At 33.2% G+C, this 26,266-nt stretch overlaps 1 protein-coding gene across 2 annotated transcripts in view; it reads right to left on the bottom strand.

Annotated features, from left to right (window-relative positions):
• LOC114335563 (crustapain) overlaps positions 1 to 16,245 on the bottom strand; it is a 47,889-nt gene extending 31,644 nt beyond the window's left edge. Inside the window, exons 1-3 of one of the 2 annotated variants that reach the window (XM_028285807.2) lie at positions 16,079 to 16,245; positions 10,926 to 11,285; positions 7,731 to 8,085 (exon numbers count right to left, since the gene is read on the bottom strand). In XM_028285807.2, the coding sequence (XP_028141608.1) occupies positions 7,731 to 8,085; positions 10,926 to 11,285; positions 16,079 to 16,159 (796 nt within the window). In that variant the 5' untranslated portion in view covers positions 16,160 to 16,245. The remainder of the gene's footprint in view (positions 1 to 7,730; positions 8,086 to 10,925; positions 11,286 to 16,078) is intronic. The other variant, XM_050650483.1, reaches the window with a different exon arrangement.
• Positions 16,246 to 26,266: the final 10,021 nt, after the last annotated feature.

Here is a 26,266-nt window from a genome sequence, read left to right as displayed (position 1 = left end):
AGCATAGGTATGGCGTTTATCCTTACAATGATGGCTTTTATTCTTATCACTATTGGTTCCAATTTATTAATTGGTTAGAAAAATTCCTAACATAAGGATAATTATAATCTCTATTTATATATTCTTAATAAAATTCGTCGCATCTTTGACTATTTCAAAACGAACACATCTGCCTTTTGTAGTTTCCAAATTAAGTAACTCCGAGAAAACACTGCGTCTCGGGTGGCCTCCCTTTTGATTTGGTGATACAAGAAGCCTTGCACTATGAAAACATTCGATTCTAAGATACATCCTGTTTCCCACAGGCTCGGTCGAAATTAAGAACAATCTCTATACCTTTAACTTGACCTTTATGATTTAGGCTGTCTCGATGTTGGATTTATGTTTCCTAAAATCAATAAAGGCCTTTGTCCCTACCGGACAGAATTAGAGCTTTTGTTTATTTCTGAAACGTTAATTAGACACGCATAGGACTTTGATAAATGAGTCCCCTTTCTTTTTTGCGAAACCCGAAGGAAAGTAGAATCATTATGCTTTAATCTTAGTCGGTTTTAGTTTCTCAGTCACTTATTAGCCACCCTGATGGCTAGACGCTCGCGTTTTTAGCTTTACGCAGAATGTATTCTCTCGAATGATTGCATTGTCGCTTCACGGCTCGCATTTTCTTATTACCATTACTCGGTTTTTCACGCGAATTAATTCTCTTACTTTTTATTAATCACATACTTGACTCTCAAATCGCGGTTCACTTTACTATCAATAATTTTACATAGCAAATTTATGTATGCTTTTTTGTAGTAAACCCAATAATAGTTATATTGTATAAGACTTGTATATAATAGTGATTGTTTATAAATAAAATAATTATTCCACACGTTTTTCACTCATTTCAAAACCGATTTACACCTTGCTTCGACTCGACAAAGATTATCAGAGTCTACTTATCAACCACTAAAGAAGGTGGTTCCCCTCTTGTGTGACGGACAAGAGATATTCGCCAGGTCCATTTAACCACTGGTGAAACGTCCTACATACCCTCCATTTTCAAAACTGTCTACATTTTCATCATTATTCACCTAAAAAGTTTTAAATATTTAAAATAGTGTCTTATTTATTTAGCGTATGGCACCTGACACATTTACATTTACATATATTTTGTATAAGACAATACATAGGTTCACAAACGCACACCTAACTTATTTACATAGACTATCGACTCTGGAGTCGCCATCAGGGAATCCTCTGACCTGCCATGATATAATATTGTGGGACACTGTTATGTGATGTGATAGATGGTTTGTGGTTGTCCACAGTCACAGAGTGGGGATGGTCGTTTACCCCATTTGTGCATCCTGTAACCACATCTGCCGTGTTGGGTTCTGATTCGGTTCAGCATAGACCATGTGTTGCGTGGTAAGTCAAAGCCTGGTGGTTTTTGTGTGATGTAGGGTAAGTTGCTATTTTGTTGTTCCATCCATTCTCGAGTCCATGTTGTCGTTAAATTGAACTCACCCTCCACAACAACCTTTGCTGTTTTTATTGGTGGTCGTCTGGAGCGTAGACGGTTACCGTTGGTGGCATCTATATCTTGATGGATTGGCAGGTTCTCGTTACCTACTATCTTTCTGTACTCACTAGTGAGTGCGTGTATGCGTCGTAGTTTGGGTGGTGGAATGTGGCTCAGTACTGGGAGCCATTGCGTAGGGGTGGATTTGATAACTCCAGCAATCATTCTCATTGTATTATTCAATTGGACATCTACTTTGTGTATATGTGGGCTGTTAAGCCATGCTGAAGAGTAGTATTCCGCAGTTGAGAAGACTAGGCCCAAGGCAGATGATCGCAAGGTGGAAGCCGATGCTCCCCATGTTGTGCCGCACAGCTTCTGGATGATGTTGTTTCTGGATTTAAGTTTTTCCGCTGTTTTTTTCAGATTTTCCTTGAATGATAGGGTTCTGTCAAGAGTGAACCCAAGGTACTTTGGTGTTTTATTGTAGGCGAGTGTGGTGTTTTCGAACTGAATATTGAGTATTCTTCCTGCAAGCTTGTTATTTAGGTGGAAACTGGAAACCTCTGTTTTCGTAGCGTTTGGTTGGAGCCTCCATTTACGGAAATATTTTCACACTATGTGTAAGTCCGCCGTGAGGATTTCTTCTGTTTCTTCAAATGACTTACACCTTGTTGCAAGGACCCAGTCATCGGCGTAACCAAACTTTCTTGATCTGGCTTCTGGTATGTCAGAGATGTATAGGCTAAAGAGAAGAGGAGCCAAGACAGATCCCTGAGCCAGTGCATTCTTCAGTTTCCTTGGGGTGCTGATGTCAGATCCCATGACCACTTGAATCGTTCTGTCGGCTAGCATGCTGTTGATTATTCGAGCGGTGGATTTACAGGGGATTGTACGGAGGAGCTTTTATATCATGCCTTCTCTCCAGACTGTATCGTAGGCCGCTGTTAGGTCTATGAATGCGGCTGCAGTTTTAAGTTTTCGCTGGAACCCTGCCTCGATAAATGTGGTAAGTGAAAGAACCTGATCTGCGCAGCTTCTTTTGGGTCGGAAACCTGCCTGATCAACCGGTATTGTTTCAAGCAGCTTTGTGCTAATTCTATTGTAGATAAGGCGCTCTAGAAGCTTAAACGTAACCGATAGTAGGGCTATTGGTCTGTAATTCTTAGGGTTGTTATCACTTGGTTTCCCTGGTTTTAATATGGCAATGACCTTCGAGCGTTTGAGTTCCTGTGGTATGATACCGGTCTTCATAATGTCCGTGAAAATTGGGTTATCCATTCTCTCGCATATTTGCCGCAGTTAATTAAGAATTCGGGATGAATATTGTCAACACCTGGGGCTTTACCTGGCTTTACGTCCTTGAGAGCAATAGTGACTTTTTCGGAAGCGAAAGGGCGGGAGTATTCGGTGTCTGTAGATTGGAATTTTAAAATTTTGAGCTCTCGTTTTACCTTGGCTGTATGTGGCTTGTCTTTCGGTGCTCTAGATGTTGATACCAGATGTGAGGCAATAGTGTTTGGGTTAATTGTTCCTTTGTTCCTTGTTATAGGAGTTCCGCTTCCTAATTTTCTTAATAGTGTCCATGCTTGCCTGCTTGATGTTTGAAAATTAAGACTTTCTACAGTTTCGGTCCATTTTTGTTGTTTCGCTGTATCTAGGATATGGAGCAGTTCATCTGCTATTTCTTGATCACCACTTTCAAGGAAATTTTGGCACAGTTCTTCACTATTATGGGACCAACCGGGAATGTATTCTTTTCGACAGCCTCTTGGTATATGCTTTTTGGCCGTGCTTAATACAGCTCCAGCGAATCTTTTGTAATTTCTGCCGGTAAGGGGTATCCATCCTAGAGTCTTGTCCAGTTCTGTAGAAAACCTACTCCACTTTGTTTTCTTCAGATTCCACCGTGGGCGAGGGATGGATGTGATTATAGGAATTTGGGTTCCTGCCTCTATGATTACTGGGCGGTGTTGACTGTGTGGAAAGTCGTCCATTACTTTTCGTGAGACTGATAGAGGTTGCCCGCTCCTGTTAGTAGAGACAAAACATATATCAGGGTTGTACCCCTTTTTCCATGCTGCTGACATAAATTTAGGTCGGTCTTTAGCATCAAACTTAAGTAAGAGATGTTCGTCCTCCGCCCATTTTACTAGTGCGTTCCCATTGTTGTTGCATTGTTTATATTTCCACTGTTCATGGTGACTGTTGTAGTCCCCCACGTATATTGACGGGTGAGGATGTGTGTGAATGACTTGAGCTGGCCAGGATATAGCTGTTGGTTTGTAGGTGTTAGTGACGGTGATGCTTCCAACTTTTACAACAATATTATGAACTTCATCCTTAGTACACGTAGAAACAAGGACGGCGTTTTCTATGTTTTGTTTAACATACGTTGCTGTGCCATATGATCGATGGTACGTGGCACCCAGTAGTTCGAAGCCAGGTATTTTTTCCCCCATTTCGCAGTTGTTCTTCCGTTTCGCAGTGTGTTTCCTGTAAAGCGACCAGATCGATGTCGTTATCTTTTAAAAATTTTGATAAGTACTGGCTATTTGAATAGCTTATGCCTTCTACATTTAAGTGACAAATTCGGATCATCGGTCCGAGTTTTCTAGTCGTTGGGTCCTGAGAAGGACCTTGTGTATTTTTGGTAATTTGCCTTTTGATAACGTTTATCGGCGTTGTATGTGTCTCTGGTCAGAAGATCCTAAGATTATCAGACGGCCAGTATTTGCTAGTTCATTTAGCGTTACCAAGAGTGCACGTGTAGTATTCTACTACGAACGCGAACTAGCTCTACACCCCTAAAATAGTGACTAAATAAATAGTAACCGTCCAGGAGCATCGGTATGGCGTTTAATCTTACAATGATGGCTTTTAATTTCATCCCTATTATTGGTTCGAATTTCATTATCTTAATTTAATCCCCCATTTTTAACCCTATCTACAGTTGCGTCATTATTCTTCTGAAACACGGTCTAAAATGGCGTGTATTTCAATAACTGCCCAGCTACCCTGTAGTGGCTCAGCAAATAGTTACAGTTCTGTCGCTTTTGTATTATTTGTGCACAGTATTTTAGAGGTTAATTACGCAATAAACAAAAATTGATCAAATTTGCAGTTACGTCATTCTTCTTCATGACCGGCGATATTATAATGCTACATATTTACATTGTTGCCAAGTCTTCCGTTTTTCTGGAAATCTCCTGAAATTTATATTTCAAATGGAATGCCCTGTATATTTTTTGCTTTTTCAAGTCCTGAAGAAGTACCTGACTATTTTTCATGGAATATTCATTATATCTAAATGTCGTAATTTGGTAGTTATTGCTACATGTATTTAAAAAAAATTTTCGAGTTATAAGTAATTTAAAACAGAAAAAATTACGAAAAAATGACGATTTTTAAGGCTGAAAAACAAAAATAAAAATATTACTTTTGGAAATACGAAATAACTACATTCAAGATCAAACCTCATTTTATCAATTTCCGATAAGAAGTGATTTAAGCATTTGGGTATTGTTTTTTAATTATTATCGCAGCCCGATCGCCCGTTCTCTTATGTGCGCTTCATTAACAATTAAAAAAATGCCAAACATGCCAAAAATTCTTACGGGGAGCTGATAGAAGAAGGTTTTAGCTTAAATCTAAGGACTTCCTTTCAAAAATAATATTGTTTAGTTGTGTTTTTAAGCCTTAAAAATCGTTATTTTTCGGTTGTTTCAGTTTTGAACTCGAAAACGATCAACTTAAGAGAAAAATTACAAAAGACTTGTTTTGATTCTAATGAGAAACAAATCTTAAATGTCCGGGCAAAAAAAATATTTTTAGTATTTTTTAACATTTTTTTTAAAATAATTGTAGCAATAAATTTAATCAGTACCTATTACTTAAGGACTTAATAGGGTGTTCCATTTGATATATTAGAAAGTTCATTAGAGTTTCAGAAAACCGGAAAACTTGACAACGATGTAGATACCACCATAATCTCGGCCACATTCGAAGACCCTTCCTCACCAAAATCTATAAAATCATGGAAGCCATTCCGAGATAATTTATTTAGGCGTTCCTTACATAAAACTCACTATCTATGTAGATGCCTCAATTGTACAGTAAAAAAAGGCAAGCAAGAAAAAATGGATATAGCTGTTTGAGGTAATAGTCTAAGACCTAGTGAACCCTCCGACTAACGGTCGTTCTGTAGGGCTAGAAATTTTTCTAGTGATAATTCATAGCACACCAAGGCTAAAAACCATGACCTGGCAGGCATCAGCGGTGCACGTGTATCTACCAGGTGAATCGAAAAGTGCAAATTTAGGGGGTAAAATAAACTTTCTCCTGTAAGGTTTAAATTTAAGTATGTGTTTGAGTAAGTCATTTAGAAGAAATGTGTACAATGACAGGCGATTCTGAAGAGCATAAGACCTTACCAGGCGAGGGGAAAGATTAAGGGTTTTTCCTAAAATTATTCTTTTTGCATCGAACAATTTTTTTTTAGGTTTTTTGAATCATTTCAAATAGAAAAGGTCTTTAGTGATTTTTGTCTTAAGTTAATAGTTTTTGTTATATAAGCGATTGGAAATTTTGAAAATTGCGAAATCGGCCATTTTTAACCCTAAATCGGACATTTATCTAAAAATTTCAATGTTGCCAAGGCACGTAGATATTCTTTAAACATTGATTGATGAAATTCCGAAGAGTTTTTTGCAATAAAATATCAAAAATCCCTTTGTTTTTTTAATTGCTAATCAAGCGGGCGCGACACTGTAGTATAAGTGAGGACGTTTGAGTTTGCCTAAATTCATTATCTCGAGAATGGGTAAATTTCAAGAGAAATCCTCAGACAGGTCGGTTTTTATTTTTGAATTATAACTTTTTGGCATATATATAATACTAGTGACGTCATCCATCTGGGCGTGATGACGTAATCGATGATTTTTTTTAAACAAGAGTAGGGGTTGCGTGATAGCTCACTTGAAAGGTTATTTAATTCTCTAGTAATATAAACATTACCATAATTATTTATACAGGGTGTACAAAAAAAATTTCTTCTAGTTGTCAAATTTAATCAAAGTTAATTTAATAAAAAAAAATTTTTGTACACCCTGTATAAATAATTATGTTAATGTTTATATTAGTGAATAGAGAATTAAATAACCTTTCAAATGAGCTATCACACAACCCCCGATATCCCTGGACGATTACTCCTCATTTAAACCCTATTTTAATTATTTTTAAAAATCAGTTTTTTTGCTCTCCTGAGAAATTTTACTTTTTGCAGTTACATTCTTATTCCGGACCGGCGATATAATGTAGATTGTATATGTTATGAATAGAGCTCGGGAAATATGCAAAATGCATATTAAGTGCATATTTGCATATTTTAGATAAATTTTGTAAGTGCATATGCATTTATTAAAATTGCATATTTTCAGACTTTTTTTACCTCAAACAGAAACATTTTTTAAGAGAAATGAACCACTTTCTGGTGACATCCTTAATCTCTGCCTTTTACAATTTATAAGGCAATAAGATGACGAATAAAGGAGAAGAATGGGTATCTACAATATGCAGTCACATTTTGTTAGTGAAAAAAAATTAATATTGTTAAGTGATGCTGCGCCATATATGACCAAAGGTGGACAATATTTAAATTTTCAAATTGGTTACTTGTTTAGCGCACGCTTTTGAAGTGATTTTTTTTTTGACAAATGTGATTTTTTCCGAGTATAAACATATATTTTCAGATATACGGCTCAGTTTTTCTGTAGAAAATTTAGGAAAAACATTTAATAATGTATAGTTTTAATTTTAATAATATTATAAACAATGATGATAATAAATATAAAGAATAAATGAATATAATTATGTAGGTAATAGAAATTTCAATAAATATTTTTTGTGACTTTATTATAAAATATTTTTTTTTTATTTATCGACAGCTAAGGCCATTGGCTTAAAATATATAATTAAATACCTTGAAAACAAGGATTACTGCTTTTTTATATGCGTTAAATGCATAAAAGCTTATTTTAGTGCATATTTCAACTGTTTTTTGTGCATATTTGCATGCATATTTTAGGGTTTTTAAGTGCATATTTCCCGAGATCTAGTTATGAACTATTATTATTATGTATTTAGGCTGAAATCAAGGGTGTAAATACAAAAAAAAAATAGAATTTAAATGTAATTTAACTGTTTAATTTTACCAACTACTTACCATCTGCATATAGCTGATAATTAATGGTTGCATCTATGGAAACCACTACAGGTCCTTCAAGATAAAGTGTACGTTGTAATTCCACCTCATCCCCCTCGCTAACATATATCCAGTCAATTATCTGTATCAGCGGATCGGTGGTGGTAATGTTATCTATTTGACAATCCTCACTTTCAAATTTCCAAGGATAATCCTTCTCGGTCATAATACCAAAATCTCTGGTGTAATTAAGGACCTTCTCATAACATATCCAACATTCATCTGGGTTAAAAGGAATGCAGTCTTCTAGCTGCTTGGGACTTCGCTGTATTAGATTTCCAGTTTTTATAAACTCAGCGCCTTCTACTGCGGCTACCTTAAATACAAATTTATATTTGTTAAAAGCTTATAAGAATACGCTTACCAGAAAATCTTTATGATGGTCATTATTACATGTATGATATAGGCTAATGGGACATAATTTCATAATGTCTATTTTCCTGGTGTTACCTTTAAATGAAATGTCGAGTCGTAACCTTTAAAACCAGCGTTTGGATATTATGATGTATAAACTTCAATGGAGAGTAGACGTTTCTCTTTCTATAAAAAAAACGATGATAATGCCCGTTGGATCGGTAGTTGATCAGATCCCGCAGTTCTTCCGATTGCTTCCGATGCCTCTGCTTCCAAAGATAATGATGCTAATTTTGAAAGCAGAGTTAAAACAGGGCTTTAACTCTGCACACTATAGAATGCATACAAGGAATATCTGGAAATGATGTTTAGTTCAGGGCGCATCTGTTTTGAAATGGACGTTGAGAGGTGACTCAAATTTTTTTGCAGAAATTGCTTGAAAATAACTCAAATAATTATATTTGAGTTATCCTCCCACTCAAAATGGTCCGGAACATTATTTAAATAATCAAAATATCAAAATATGAAGGAAAAATTTGATTTTTTTATTGCTTTTTTGATTATAACTTTAAAACTGTTCATTTCTGAGAAAGGTTGTACTGACATAAAAGTTGCATCCTTAAAATTCCTACAACATAGAATTGGTTAAAAATAAAAAAAATAGTCAGCCTTATTGCAAAATAGCAATAATTGCGAAAAAAACATAAAAAAACAAGTATTAGCATTTTACGTTTTTCAACCGTGTATGCTACACTTTCATATTTTATCCAGAAAAACTATATGATATAGTAAAACAACACTGTAAATTTCATTAAGATTGGTTTAATAGTTTTTGCAAAATAAATTTTGAAATCCAGCTTTCGCAAAAAAAATTCATTTTTTTTTAATGTTGCAGGACTGAAAATACAGCAGAAAGCAAGTTGATTTTTTTTTACTTGTAGAAGCGTACTGTACCTTTCATTTGCAATTTGCAAAATTAAAATCGATTAATTACCACGGCGTCAGGAAATTTTTTAAATAAACATTCATTTTTGGTGCTACGCGCAGGACAGCGGCGTTGGATTTACACAAGTTGATTTCAACCAAAATTCTTCCAATCTTTATCTAACATATTATTTTCTTACTCTATATTTTGTTGTATTTTAATATTTTAATTCCACAAAAATCAAACTAATTTTATTATTGTTTGTGAAATATTGTTTAAACAATTGCATATGTTTAAAAATAATAAACTTTTATTCTCTAAGTTAAAATATATGAACAAAGAAAATTTTTTCTATAAAAAGTGTTATTTCAAAAGATAGAGTATGTGTTTTTAGTTTGCAATAAACAAATTTATTTATTTATGTCGAAATGTAATAAAAATTAGAATGTATCAGTCATTATCAAAGGTCATTGGAATGCCCAATTAGAGCAAACTATCCGCTGTCCTGCGCGTAGCACCAATAATTAAGGTTTATTTAAAAAAATCCTTACGCCGTGGTACAGTACACTTATATACGCAAACAAATTTCATGTTGCTACCTGCTTTATTTTCAGTCCTGTAACATTTTGAAAAAATGAATTTTTTTGCGAAAGCTGGATTTCAAAATTTATTTTGCAAAATTGGTTGAACCGATCTTAACGAAATTTACAGTATTGTTTTATTGTATCATATAGTTTTTCTGGGTGAAACATGAAGGTCCTAAGTTTAGCATAAATGGTTGAAAAACGTAAAATGCGAATACTTGTTTTTGTATGGTTTTTTCGCAGTTATTGCTATTTTGCAACAAGGGTGACTATTTTTTAAATTTTCAACCAATTCTATATTGTAGAAAATTTAATTGTACAACTTTTATGTTAATACAACTTTTCTCGGAAATGAATATTTTTAAAGTTATAATCAAAAAACGAAGAAAAAAATCGAATTTTTCCTTAATTTTTTGACATTTTGATTATTTAAGCAATATTCCGGACCTTGTTGAGAGGGAGGATAACTCAAATATTATTATTTGAGTTATTTTCAAGCAATTTCTGTAAAAAATTTTGAGTTATCTCTCAACGTCCAAATGTACTAATATTTTTACAGATGCAACCTGGTCTAGTTATGTTTTAAAATTTTATTGTTTACACATTGTGAATGTCTAAATCATGTTTATTCAGTGTGAGGACGTACTAAGCAAATCGGTATTAGATAACATACGTGCTACCTGCTACCACAGACAGCTTTAGATGATGTATACCGACCAGTACTGATATGTCCTGATTAAGTTTCCAATTGTGACTTTATTCCTGAATTGGTTCATAAGCTATTTTACAATGAAAATTTTTTCTGTTTTTATAGACCTTGCATAAAGCCAAATTTATTTTCGGATATTTTAATTTCTTGTCCTATCTGTCTATTAATTACTACATATTTTCATGATGTGGGTAAGGATTTTTATGGTCTTGTAGTACAATCTACAATTAGACATATATTTCCCTTGTGTTTGTAAACAGGTACTAATATATTGCTTCTCCATTCATCTGGCATTTCTTTTACTTCCGTAATTCTATTAGATAGACACGTTATAAAACTCGTTCCTGTCGCTCCTTATGTCCTTTACACTTCCCCAGGAATAGCATTTGGTCCAACTGTTTTTCCTTTCTTTTTTTTTTAAAGTACTTGTACCACTTCCCCGTTTGTTATTTTCATGACTATGGTCATCATCAATATAAACCTTGAATTTAACATAGAAAAGTCACGTTCTCTAAATTCTATATTTAAAAAAATACCAGAAATAATACATAGGTATACATATTAAAAAGCTCTACATTACTTACCACGCTTTCAGCTGTGCAATCACCACAATCTGCAACATCTCTTACAGGTGTCACTGCACCAGTGCGGACCCAGTCATATTGTTCTGGCAAATCATCTGATCCACCGGAGGTTTTACTTCTACTTTTAGAAGAAGAGACATTGCTATTAATTTTGCTTAACTTAGAACTACCAGCGAGTTTAAAACGACTAAGGAACTCTTCTTCGGTAAGGTCTGCAAATTGAGTGATTCCGAAGTTAAAAGTTGATTCCCCTTTTTCGTATTTTTCGTTTTGCTCTTTAATACGAATCAGATTTTTCTTAAAGATTTCAAATCGATGTTTATGCTCTTCAATATTGTTATATACTCTGTTGTGGGTAATCTAAAAAAATGGAATTTCTGATTTATTTATTTATGACAATGTTTATTTACTAGATGTATACAATGTGGTCTTTATGTACAGTAGGAAAAATGAAAGAATACCCATGAACGAACATATAAAACACGCTGTAGTTTCCTGTCACCGTGTCACACAAAGAATTGGCCAGTGCAAGTACATGTAATAATTATTATTACATGTACTTGCGCTGGGCAATTTTCTTTGTGACACGGTGACAGGAAAATACAGCGTGTTTTATATGTTCGTTCATGGGTATTCTTTCATTTTTCCGACTGTAGTAGTGTTTAGATATTAGCGACACTACTGTAAAAACGTCATTTTTTTATTTAGCTTAACGCCTTGACAAATACTAATGGCCATTGGCAGTGCAGTTTATTTTGAAATCAGACACCTAGTGTAGTATGTAGTGTGTGTGTTGAGTAAACAAATCAATGTCAGTATTAAAAATCCTAATAACAATAATAATAGTAATAAATGAAAGTATTCAAGATTTTGCCGGGGTTCTCAGATATTCGTTATACAGTGAGCACGTAAAGATTGGAATAAATTAATTTTCTCGAGAATGGACGATTTTGGAAAAAAATCTCGAAACATCTCAATTTTTATTTTTAAATTACGACTTTTTGGCATATACACCGTACTAGTGACGTCACTCATCTGGGCGTGATGACGTCATCGATGATTTTTTTAAATGAGAATAGGGGTCGTGTGATAGCTTACTTGAAAAGTAATTCAATTCTCTATTCAGTAATTTAAACATTAACATATTTATTTATACGGGGTGTCCCAAAAATTTTTGAAGATATTCTTCTTTAGCGGCGAATCGATTGAGGGTAAAATTGTACATTTACCGCGCGCCTGCGCACACTGACAGTATGTAGTTCATTGCTAATCATTCAAGGTAGGTATGTATGTATCTGTAACCGTGCAAATAAGTCATTAAAAGAATATATTAGTGGTTTTAGGAAATGTATTATTTATTATAATTCTTGTGTTTTTGGATTAATAAAATATTATGTAAGCATAACATTTTTACACTATATGTCGCCGTGTTGTGTAATTATAACCGAAACTTACTTGTCTATTTCTAGTGCCTCGATGGAGTAGTTAGAAATGCGCTAGCACTGAGATTGGAAGGTTGCGGGTTCAATTCCCCGGAGATTCATATATTTTTTTTATTTTTGGTTGTTTTAATAAAATTTTTTTGAAAGTGGTAGATAAGAAAGTTAGTTTGATTTTTAAATAAAATACAAATAACCTTTTAAGTATATTTACTTCGTTTAAATTACCTATTATATAATAGAAGAGTATCTTCTTACGTGCGTACATAGTACACACACATTCTTTTTTTTTTTGATTAAATTTATTGACATAAAAAGAAGAATGTACGTAATTTATTTAATTCAAAATACATTTTACTACTCTCAGAAAATAGAGAAACATGCTTATTTTGCAAATAAATGTATTTTGCTTAAATTAAATGCTCAAACTCTCACGGAGCTGGTGGGTGGCTGCTTTAATATTGAATTTAAGCAAAATACATTTATTTGCCAAATAAACATTTTTTCCTGTTTTCTGAGAGCAGTAAAATGTATTTTGAATTAAATAAATTACATACATTCTTCTTTCTATGTCAACAAATTTAATTAAAAAAAAAATTTTTTGGGCACCCTGTATAAATAATTATGTTAATGTTTATATTACTGAATAGACAATTAAATTACTTTTCAAATGAGCTATCACACAATCCCTATTTTCATTAAAAAAAAATATCGATGACGTCATCACGCCCAGATGGGTAACGTCACTAGTATAATGTATATACCAAAAGGTCGTAATTTAAAAATAAAAATTGACCTGTTTCAGGATTTTTTTCCAAAATAGTCCATTGTTGAGAAAATGAATTTATTCCAACCTTTACGTGCTCACTGTATATTACATCTTTAACAACCTCAAATGTGATCTGCAATAGATAAGGAAGGTAATGTAAAGACGGATACTGACGAAATATTGGAAACAGTGCGAAAGTACTGTGGCGAGCTATATAAAAATAACGAGATATCAGCAGAAAATCTGGCCCTCTGACTGCCCTAGAGAAACTAATGTCTCACTCGCTAAAGTCAAAGATGCAATTAAATCACTAAAGAAAAATAAATCCCCAGGCATTGATTCAATACCATGTGAAATACTACAGTTACTAGGAGACAAAGGATTACACATATTATCCATTCTATCTGTATCGCTGTTTGGAATTCTGGAAAATGGCCATGTGATTGGTGTACCTCAATTTATATCACGCTACACAAAAAATGAACTGCCACCAGATGTGAAAACTACCGCACACTGTCACTAATAACACGTGCTAGTAAAATCTTGTTACACATCATCAAAAACAGATTAAAAACCTATCTACATTACCAAATACTTCACGAAATGCGGGGTTTGTAAAGGGTAAAGGTACAAGGGAACAAATCCTGAACCTGAGACAACTCATTGAAAAGTCTAGAGAATTTCAAGTATTTATGATTATATGCTTGGTTGACTACCAAGGCATTTGATTGTGTAAGCTTGATAAATCTGTGATCAATTTTAATATAAATGGGCGCACCAATGCACCTGGTGACACTTATTAAAAATCTGTACCAGTCCAATATAGCGACAGTACGACTAGATCATAAGTTCTCAAACCAATTCAAGACCGAGAGAGGTGTTAGTCAAAGATGCGTGTTGTCACCTGCCTTATTTAACATTTATGGTGAATCTCACAATAAAACACTGAAAACTTTTGTTTTCTATACTTCCACAAAATTTATTATTTACAACTATGTGACTACAGCTGTTTCGGCAGAGTGCTTTTGTCAAGTGATATAATTTACAATGTGTTTGCCTTTTTAATAATACCAGCTTTCAGAACTAACAACAACTTAAGCAAATATATTAAGAACAATAAAAGCCGAAAGAGAAAGCAACTACAGAGTGGTGTGTACAAACTAACTTGTGGTGACTGTCCGAAAACGTACATTGGTCAAACTGGCAGAACTTTTGACAAACGGATAGCAGAACACAAAAGGGCTTTCAACAATAGAAAAACAGACACTTCTACATACGCACTTCACCTTCTAGATCATAATCATTCTTTCAATGAAGAGTTTCAAATTCTGCATATCCAAAGTAAAGGCCTGAAGCTATCTTTTTTAGAATCTATGGAAATTCTCGAGACAAACAGCTCCCCACTCCTCAACCTCTTCAGTTAGAGACTTAAAAAGGCAAACACATTGTAAATTATATCACTTGAGAAAGGCACTCTGCCGAAACCGCTGTAGTCACATAGTTGTAAATAATAAATTTTTTGGAAGTATAGAAAACAAAAGTTTTCAGTGTTTTATTGTGAGATAAAATGAACTTCCATCAAGTAACGGTCGAATCCATCAATTATGTATGGTGAACATGTCATGAGGATGGTTTTAGAAAGATGGGCCGGTGGAGTAACAGTAGCTGGTAGGAAAATCTCCAATTTAAGATTTGCTGATGACACTGCACTTATAGCAGCAAATGAGCAAGAAATGTTTGATCTCCTGCGATGAGTTGAATACGAAAGTAATAAAGTTGGTCTAAAAATCAATAAAGCAAAGACAAAAAAAATGGTGGTGGACAGATTCGACACTATTCAACTGACTAACAGGTTACAAGAATACCAGATAGTAAACACCTTTGTCTATCTCGGGTCTAGTATAACTAAAGATGGTAACTGTGAAGCCGAAGTTTGGAGACGCATTGGTATGGCAAAAATTGCGATGAGTCGCCTAACTGAAGTTTGGAAAGACAGATCTATCTCTCAAAATATCAATTTGAGACTGGTTAATGCCTTTGTATTCTCAATTTTTCTATAAGGAGTAGAGACTTGGACACTTCGCGCATGCGAGCGCCAAAGAATTGATGCCTTTGAGATGTTGTGCTGGAGAAGAATGCTGCGCATACCTTGGACAGCTCATATGACAAACCTTTCCATTCTAAACCAACTCAAGGTTAAAAAAGGCTATCCACAATATGTCTGCAACAAATACTGCAATTCTTTGGTCACGTGGTCCGCAGAGGTGACGACAGTTTGGAGAGATTAATTGTCTCTGGAAACGTTCCGGGGAGAAGATCAATAGGACGATCACCAACTATATGGTCCGACCAAATAAAGAATTCAGCTGAAAACTCATTCTGCGAAGCTCTTAGAGCAGCTAAAGATAGAGACCAATGGAAAAAACATTGCTAGGAATATTGGAAGAAATCACGATCCTCAGTAATGGGGAAAGACAAAGAGAGAGAGAGAGAGAGAGAGAGAGAGAGAGAGAGAGAGAGATTACATCTTTAAGTCTTACTCAGCCCTATGCATCCTTCTAGTTGAACATATGAATGCGGGTCTATTGTATTCTAATTATTTTTCTTGTATTTCTTTTGACAAGCGTTTCCAGTGTATCCGTTCTTACTAGAAGTGCATGTTGTTCAGTTCTTAATCTGTTTTATTCCTCAAACGCTTGTTTTGTCTGATCGGTACTTCAGAAAAGCTTTTGTCTTTCCTTGACTTTTTTACCTCTGAGGTCTCTCTCTTTCTCTTTCTCTTTCTCTCTCTCTCTCTCTCTCCCTCTTTCTCTGGCACCAAATAGCACAAAACAGAGAAGAATGGAGAACTCATGGGGAGACGTTTGTCCAGAAGTGGAAGCAAATATGCAAATGATGTGGGCTAAAGAAAAAGAAGAAGGATAGAAACAAGAATAAATGCATACCTTAAATTGTCTCCATTTTTCTTCGTCCGTAGATGCTGTAGCTGCAGCTACAATCACCAAAACTACTAAAATTATTTTCATAATTAAAATTAACTTCTTGGCTTAAGATATAATTATGGCAGTCTCTGTGAACTTAAGATTTTATTTATATGTATTTTTACTGATAACGGATACTTCATATATGCCAGATGTATGAATATTTTAAACGCTAGATTTTATCTTTTTAAGTATAAAATGTTCTCTAAAACCGGATTATGAGACTAGATATACCAAGAAATCAAAACATATGCCGAACCAAGAAACAATATATTCCCAAAATTACATTACATTAACTCTGTGACCGAATAACAGAAATTATCGATTTTTTATCAGCCCTGTCTGAGAACGGTTATTAGTGTTTTCAGTGAAAACAGGTAAATATAGTTACATGCAAAAATGTCCTTCTTGTTTGATGTACCTTGTGTTAATTTATCAATATTTGAGTATTTGACAGCTCGAGTTGCACACTGACCATTCACTACTTTCATAAATTTTGCAGAACACAAGAAATCTATAAATAAATACGGTATCAAGGTGATAAAAATAATAATTTCTGGATTCACCCAGTGACACCAGTAATATAAGGATTGGATCTTTATTCCTTTGAAAATTAGAAATGTGGCTGTTAGTCCTGTCGCCAGGGGGGTACAACGGCCTCCTTAATTCAGATGGACTTACCCAAGTTTTTTATATATTTTGACCCGCAGAATACGAATTTTTTGGGTAACAGTTGATCCGGATGTCAATAAGATTGTTATAGACAAAGAACTTGAGGAATTACATAACAGCGATTTCTCGCAAAACAAAACATCTTTTTGTATTTTTTGGGTCATTTTAAGCAAAAAATATTCCTACAAGTTTTTTCGTAGAATGCATAGTTTTCGAGATAACCGCGGTTGAACTTTCAAAAAATCGAAAAATTGTAATTTTTGAACCCTAATAACTTTTGATTAAAAAATAAAGTAGCAATTCTGCTTACCGCATTTGAAAGTTTAAGTCAAATTATATCGGTTTTGATTATTTGCATTGCTAAAAATTTATTATTTTATTGTTAAACTAAGCTATAAACACCTAGTATGTGAGTGATGTTTTCTATGATTTCTCATTTAAAATCGAACGATTAGGTAGAGTAGCTACAAGTGCAAGCGAGGCAATTTCTACGTAGCATGCGTTAAAACGTATGTATTAGGCACGGGAAACACTATGTTTATAGATTAGTTTAACAATAAAAAAATTAATTTTTAGCAATGCAAATAATCAAAACCGATATAATTTGACTTAAACTTTCAAATGCGGTAAGCAGAATTGCTACTTTATTTTTTAATCAAAAGTTATTCGGGTTTATAAATTGCAATTTTTCGATTTTTTGAAAGTTCAACCGCGGTTATCTCGACAACTATGCATTCTACGAAAAAACTTGTAGGAATATTTTTTGCTTAAAATGACCCAAAAAATACAAAAAGATGTTTTCTTTTGCGAGAAATCGCTGTTATGTAATTCCTCAAGTTCTTTGTCTATAACAATCTTATCGACATCCGGATCAACTGTTACCCAAAAAATTCGTATTCTACGGGTCAAAATATATAAAAAAAAAACTTGGGTAAGTCCATCTGAATTAAGAGGCCGTTGTACCCCCCCTGGCGACAGGACTATGTTGTTTTTTTAATTTAATAAAATTAACAGAAATTTTCTACAAATTTATTTAGCAAAAATTAGCCAAACATCAGGAAACCCAAATTAAGTCTTTCAACCAAGCTTCTTTGCTGATATCCTCATTTGGGTCGAAAATATTTTTTTTTTTAAATTGTTGACGCGTCAAACTTCTTCAGATACTTTTTGAAGTAACTTATACGGGCATCCTCCTCTCTCTCTTGACCAAGATCGCACCTCACAATGTCTTCTGGGCCTTTGTGCCTTATACATTTATCGGTTTATTGGTCTTTACGTTTATTTGTCTGTCTTAACACAAACAAGGGACCAAAGGGCGTATTAGCTTATCCAACCAAAGTTATTGGCTAGCAACTAAGAAATTCCTTATATGGGATGTATGCTGTTATTTGGTATAACATTAAAATAGTTATTTTTCCTCACCGATTTCAAAACTTATGTACATAGTATTAGTAGATTTACCCTTCCAAACTAATATTGCATTTATCTCAAATGATTCTGTGAAATATCCTATTGTTATCTTAAGTTATAGAAATTATTTTATCTAGGTACTTCAGAACTCATGTATTGTTATTCAATTACCACATTCTGGTTAAATATATTTTTATAATTAAATCGCAACAACAGACACCTAAAGATATTTATATAATATTATAAAAAACAATAATGTATAAAAAATATCGATGCGCGAATATGTGGGAGTAGTCATATCATTGACATTGAACACCGACATGGCAAAAATCACAAGATTACTCTTTGTTATTATATATAGCATTCATAAGATAAATAATACATACAGTAGTAAAAACGAAAGAATACCCATGAACGAACATATAAAACACGCTCTATTTCCTGTCACCGTGTCACACAAAAAATTGGCCAGCGCAAGTACATGTAATAATTATTATTACATGTACTTGCGCTGGGCAATTTTCTTTGTGACACGGTGACAAAGAAAATTGCCCAGCGCAACTACATGTAATAATAATTATTACATGTACTTGCGCTGGCCAATTTTTTGTGTGACACGGTGACAGGAAATAGAGCGTGTTTTATATGTTCGTTCATGGGTATTCTTTCATTTTTCCGACTGTAAATGGTATCACTAATATTAAGTTATACCTGGTGTCCCGAAAAGATTGGTCATAAACTATACCACAGATTCTGGGCTAAAAAATAGGTTGATTGAACCTCACTTACCAATATACAATAGTGCACACAAAAAAAGTTACAGCCCTTTGAAGTTACAAAAGAAAAATCGAAATTTTTTCATATTATGAAAACTCTTAGAGATTTTTGATTGAAAATGGAAAAGTGTCAGTCTTATGGTAGCAACATCTTAAAAAAATGAAATTTGTGAACCCCATAAAAATTTTATGGGAATTTTGTTCCTTTAAACCCCCCAAACTTTTGTAACACTTTAAACACACAACACCGATAAGCCAGTGGTTATCGAGATATTTTGAATATTTGTCGAATCCACCACATATTTGTATATTGGTAGAACCTGTTAATAATCTGAAAATTTATTTATAATTTATATTTTTAGGTATATTTTGAAAAAGAACCACATCTCGATAAAAGGCGACTTATCATAAAAAGACTAAGAGGCGAAAAAGTTAAACACTCTGTTTAACTAATGGTACCACAAAAATAGTTTAATTGGAACGTACACAAACATTTGGGGTTTAAAGGAACAAACATTTTTTATGTAAATATATTAAAAAAGAAGCCGCATCTCGATAAAATCTTACTTATCGAAAAAATATTAAGTGGCAAAAAAGCTTTAAAAAACGTTGTGTTTAACTAATGGCACCACAATAATGAATTGGAACGTACATAAAAGTTTAAGGGGTTTAAGGGAACAAAACCCCCATAAAATTTTTATGGGGTGGACAAATGTCATTATAATTTTGTTTTAAAATGTTCCTGCTATAAGAAAGACACATGTCCGTTTTCAGTAAAAAATCCCTAATAGTTTTCGATATATTCAAAAAAATCGATTTCCATTTTGTAACTTCAAAGGGCTGTAACTTTTTTATGAGCACATTTGTACAAAGGTAAGTTAGGTTCAATCTAACTATTTTTGACCCCAGAATGTGGTGTGTAGTTTATGACAATCTTTTCGGGACACCCTGTAAACTCTACATTCAAAGATAAACATAAAAAACTCATACAGAAGTAAATACTTCAAATTGTATTCTGGTATAAAATCGTTTATTAAAAACTATCTAAAAGTCATCCAACTGGATTGCAAAACTGAGTTGGTATGTGCCCATTGCCGATTGAACTGGCAAGTACCTAGCATTTTCGAACATGTTGTCCTTTAGGCATATATATCTAACAACATCTGTTATATCTAACAACAGCGACTTGTAGTCAATATATTCTATTAATATATTATAATATGTAAACCATATATTATGTGGTTACCACTTTAAATAGTGTGCTAATTTCAAACTACTCTGCAGAATGCACTGAAGATGTTCTGAATTAGAACGAAAACGTTTTGCAATCCATTTAGATGACTTTTTAGATATACCCCATTCTACGAATATAAGACCCTCTTGAATTATCGCGACAACGAATATTTTACTGTGCAAAATATGTATGTAATAATATTTATTGGAGTAGTTATTAGAGCAAAATAATTTCGTTCTTCTTGTGTTGCACACTAAAATATTCGTTATCGCGATAATCAAAAACAGTCGTATATTCGTGGAATACACCATAGTTTTTAATAAACGATTTTATACCAGAATACAATTTGAAGTTTTTACTTCTGTATGAGTTTTTTAAACTATGGTATACAGCCAACCATTGGGATTTTCCCATTGATTCTAAAAACATAAAAAGATAAAAAAATATACTAAGATATTTTGAACATATAACTAGAAGAAGAGAAAACAGATTGAATGATAGTTGAAGGTAACGTAAAAAATATGACTGGTCACTCATTTTCCAAGCAAAAAACACGCACAGATCAAATAGAATTGGTCAAATAAATTACATGACGCCATTTATCCTTACGAAGGAGAAAAGATAGAGTAAGGGAAGGATAAAATCCATCAAATCATTAATTTAATGGATATCTCAAAAAAAAAATAAACTGGTACTTAGATGAAACAGAATATTCACAACAAAACAACACTAAAAGCGGTAGAGACAGCACTTAAGGAAAAAATAAGATTTTGTTGCTCTTATTTCTTGTTATGTTAGTTAACTTCGCATATCAGTTTTATCCAGTACAAACTTTTGTTTAAACTAATTGTAAATTCCTGTAAATATTTGTAATTGGTAATTGTTGGTAATATTTGACCACGGTATTTGTCAAGTTTTACCAAGTTGCAAAATTATTGATATTTCCACCAGAAATAATATACCAATATTATAAACATTTTCTGGATAGCGAGAATCGTTCAAAGTTTTTTTTTAGAATTTTTTAACCAACATAGCACTGTAGTACAAGAACCAAAGCTTTTCACCTCGCAATTTTTACATCTATTTGCTTGAAAATTTGAGAATAAGTAGTGGATAGTCCAAGGATCAAAATGTATATTATGTGAGAGTGGAAATTTTTTATTATATTTTGACCGCCAAATTTTATGAAAAGATTCATTCTAAGCAAAAAATGTTCTATACATTTTTTTGATAAAATTAATAGTTTTCGATTTATTTGCTATCGAAAATTTTAAGTCTTATATCGAAAAATCAATGTTTTTCGATATTATACTCATTTACGATTCACTCAATTTTTGCAGTAGAAAAGATTTTGTCAAACCAATTTCTTGGAAATTAAAAATATCTTACAATTTCATATTTAAACATTTTTTCGTATCTGATGCTAATAGCTCTATTCTGAAAATAATGGCATTTTTTTGCCAAATTTAAAAAATTCCTTATTCGTTTTTAACTCCAGTTTTATAAAAACTATTTATTCTAAGCCAGTCAAACTTATAGAATCTAATAATAATACATAAATAAAGAAGAATGAATAAGGCTAATGACTAAAAACACCGCTAACTTACATGATTAGTCTTTTGACTTTGAAACTACAATATTTAGCATTTGACGAAGAATAGCTACCATATAATAAAGTATAGCTCGATTGCTATTAGTCCTAAAGAAAATTAGAAAAAACGGTTTTGTTTATTTTTTCAAAAGGTACATTTTTGTTAAGCAAAGTTGTTCTGATAAAATGAAAACTTTTTGAGTTATTAGCAGAAAACTGATCAAAACATTGATTTTAAACGTTAAACCCCGCCGCAGAACATTTGCGATAACTCTCTGGATGTCTGTGTTGAAATAGACCGTTATCCCTTATTTACGTCTTTACACGGTATTAACGTTAGCCTTTGCGATATCTCTCTATTGATACATTCTCCGTTAATTCGACTTCCGGCTTCAACACCATCCACTGCTTCTTGAAAGATTTCCTCGGAGTAGATGTTAGGCAGCAGTGGGGATAGTATACATCCCTGACGGATCCCACGTTTGATTGTTATATCGTCGGATTCCCCTGCCTCTGTCCGGATAGATGATGTTTGATTCCAGTACAGATTCCAGAATAAATAATAATTTTTTTTTCGTTTCGTAAAAAAATTAGTTTTAGTTTGTATTATAAGATTGTTGTAAGACTTTATCGCCAATATTTATCACCAAACTCAATAGAGAAGGCACTTAGGAGGAGGTGGTAAGGCTATATTTATATTGTTATGAAATATTTGTTATAAGATTTTTGAAGTCACGTCAGGCGATGGCACAATTTACTGAGTTGTCTTGTTTAATTGTTGTGTTGTCACACTTATCCTGATGCAGTTAGTGAAACAAGACGTGGAAGAACGTGGCAAAAATAAATTTTTGAATTTTGTCTAATCAACTATTGTTTTTATCATGTAAAAACCTTAAACTATTTTAAAATTCGAGTAAAATATTCAACCTTTTTGCATTTTCGCAGTCCCTTTTTACTTCAAGTATGGGACAAAAAGGAACACCAGACAAAAAAGGGATAATAAGGGTCGTGTGGTAGCTCATTTGGACAGTTGTTCAAATATATATTCAGTAATATAAACATTAACATCATTATTTATATAGAGTGGCCAAAAAAATAATTTTTAAATTAAATTAATTGACTCAAAAAGAAGAATGTATAAAATTTATGTAACTCAAAGTACATTTTACTGCTGTCAGAAAATAGAAAAAAACGTTTATCACAAATAAACATTGATTTTCGCTTAAGTTAAATCTCAAAGAGCCCACTACATGTCTCTTGACAGTTTGAACATTTCATTTTAGCCAAAAGCAATGTTTATTTTGCAAATAAACTTTTTTTTCTATTTTCTGACGGCAGTACAATGTATTTTGAGTTTAATAAATTATAATGCATTCGTCTTTTGCGTCAATCATTTTAATTAAAAAATTATTTTTTTGTTCATTTAATGATGTTATGGTTTATATTACCTAATAGAGAATTGAACGAAATTTTTGTTCCTAGAGGAATTAGGATTTCAGAGCACTGACTTGAAGTCAACGAGCCTTTTTTTGTAGAAAAATACACCACAATTGCTAGGTATGATCGTCCAAGCTCAGCTTACGGAGGCACCCTAATTCTATCTACGAGCAATGATTTTTCTTCGGTAACAAAATATGACTTTCTGCTAAGTGAAGCCTTCTTTGAGTTTTCGTTAATTTACAATAAGAATCTTAATCTTTATATTATTTGCATTTATAGATCACCTAACTCTTCCGTGGAACTATTTTTTCAGAACCTGCTAAATTTGTTAGATGACCTGCCCCATAAAAGTAGAAAAATTTTATGCGGGGACTTTAACATTGATTATGCTGCTGCTAGTGCTACACAAATATCCTTGGTCAACATATTTGAATCGTATGGTCTAATAATGCACGTTGATTCTCCTACAAGGATTACAAAAACTTCATCTACCATAATTGATTATACTGTCTCAGATTTTTCACCCCTTGATGTCCACTCTACAATTATTAATGCTGGACTATCTCATCATGAAGCAGTTTATACGAAGTTTAATATTCGGTTTTAATATACGAACTTTCGTAATTTCCAAAATTTATGCTTAACCTCTGAGTGGCGCTTTCCTGCTATGTACGTGGATAATAATTTCAGTACTTTTTTGGATAAGCTTGTCCGTATCTTCAATAAAGCATTTCCTTTAATTGCAATTAAGCCAAAACATCGCAAACCCTGGACTACTAAAGGTATCCGAATATCTTCCAAGAATATGCGTTCTCTTCTCTATATCAGGAAATTTACTACCAACGTTTCTATCACTGAATATATCACCAAGTACAGGGCAACCTATCTTAAACTTATAAAATCAGCTAAAAAAGACTACTACCATAACCGTTTGGGAAGCTCAAAAAGTGTTGCAAAAGAAACTTGGTCCATAATAAACGATCTTCGAAATAAAACCCACACTGCTAAAATAATTTCCCTTCCAGACCCTGAAAATATAAATGAATACTTTGTTAATGTGAGTAAAAATATTACATCAACTATTTTGTCAAAACAAGATCCCATTGCTTATCTCCCTAATTCAAGAAAGGTCTCGAATTCATTCTTTATAAAACCAGTCGATAAATCTGAACTGATCCAAACAATCAATAGTATCAAAAGCAAATCCTCCTGTAGTACTGATGGTCTATCGATAAAAATTTTTTCTAATCTCCCAGAAAATGTGTTAGACGTCCTCATCTCACTAATTAATGATTCCTTTGAGAAAGGTAAATTTCCAGAGTGCCTGAAGACAGCCATCATTATTCCTCTTCATAAGGGTGGTGAAATATCTAATACCTGCAATTATAGACCTATTGCACTACTACCGGTACTCTCCAAAATTATTGAGAGACTCATAAAAGCCCGACTTATGTCCTTTCTAGTTGAAAACAACATTTTATCACAAAATCAGTTCGGCTTTTTAAATAATAAATGCACCACTGATGCCATCTTTTCTGTACTACATGAGTTTTATCAAGCACTGAACAATAATCTTCACACTGCCACCGTTTTTTGTGACTACGCCAAAGCTTTTGATTGTGTAAATCATAACATTTTGATAAGAAAACTAAATTTCTACGGAATTCGAGGTATTTCTTTAGATTGGTTCCAATCTTACTTGGATGATAGGAAACAACTGGTTAGAGCAAATGATACAGACTCTAGTCTCAAAAACATTGTATGTGGGGTACCTCAAGGTTCAGTATTGGGTCCTCTACTTTTCCTTATCTTTATTAATGACATCACTAGTTTAAAAATCGATGGAAAAATCTTTCTTTTTGCTGATGATACCAGTATCACTTGGAGCAACTCAAATATTGCAACTCTTCATGCTACTATAACTTCTGATCTACTTACAATAAAAACCTGGTCTGACTCTAATTTACTCTCGTTTAACGTAGATAAAACAGTAGCATTGTCTTATAAAGGAGTCCTTCAACCCTTAGCTCTTAATAACAGCCAGATCAGTACCGTTGATTCTGTGAAATTTCTTGGTATTTTTTTAGACAGCAACCTTAAATGGTCCCACCATATCGATTTGTTAAGGAAGAAACTATCCTCAGCTTGCTATGCTATAAGATCTGTTTCGAATAAACTCAATTTAGCATCTTCCAAAATAACATATTTTTCTTTGTTCGAGTCACATCTTCGTTATGGTCTTCTTTTTGGGGTTCTGGTACAGCTGCCCAATTCGATGTTATTTTCAAATTACAAAAAAGAGCAATTAGATATCTGTTTGGCCTCAGAAGAACAACACATTGCAGAAGTTACTTCAAAGATCACAGAATTTTAACCCTTCCATCTTTGTATATTTTAGAAACTGTTTGCTTAATTCGTAAACATCTACATGTCTTTCCACCAAGACCTAATCATGACTACTTCACGAGAAATTCTACGTTTGACGTCCATATGCCGACCCCGTCCTCTGAGTTAGTAAAGAAATCTATCTTATATTCCGCAAAAAAACTTTATAATCATCTCCCTCTACAACTTAAATCTGCAGCATCTTTCCCCAAATTCCGTAAACTGACAAAAGCCTACCTATCTGAAAGACCATATTATTCAGTAGAAGATTTTCTTAATCAATAACTAAGAAATTACAGTACCCTTTGCACAAGTAGTATTTTTATTATCATTTTTTTTTGTCTATATTTGGGTGTCATATGCAGCAGCTTAACTTTTAAACTTATTAATTACTAGGTAGACTATGCATTTGCAATTTACTTAAATTTTGCAATTGACTACTTCTATTTAACTTCATTATTATTGTATATCATTAAATTGGATTGTTATTGTTTTGTTGTCTTGACTTTTTATAAGCTTTGTCGATAAAATTGTACAATTTTTCATGACAATAAAGCATATTTCTATTCTATTCTATTCTATTCTATTCAAATTAACTATAACACGACCCCTACTCTCATTTAAAATAATCATCGATTACGTCA

The sequence above is a fragment of the Diabrotica virgifera genome, chromosome 1, assembly GCF_917563875.1.
Source record: "Diabrotica virgifera virgifera chromosome 1, PGI_DIABVI_V3a".
NCBI lineage: Eukaryota > Metazoa > Arthropoda > Insecta > Coleoptera > Chrysomelidae > Diabrotica > Diabrotica virgifera.
The sequence above is the reverse complement of the archived record's forward strand: the minus strand, read 5'-3'. Positions and strand labels throughout refer to the sequence as shown.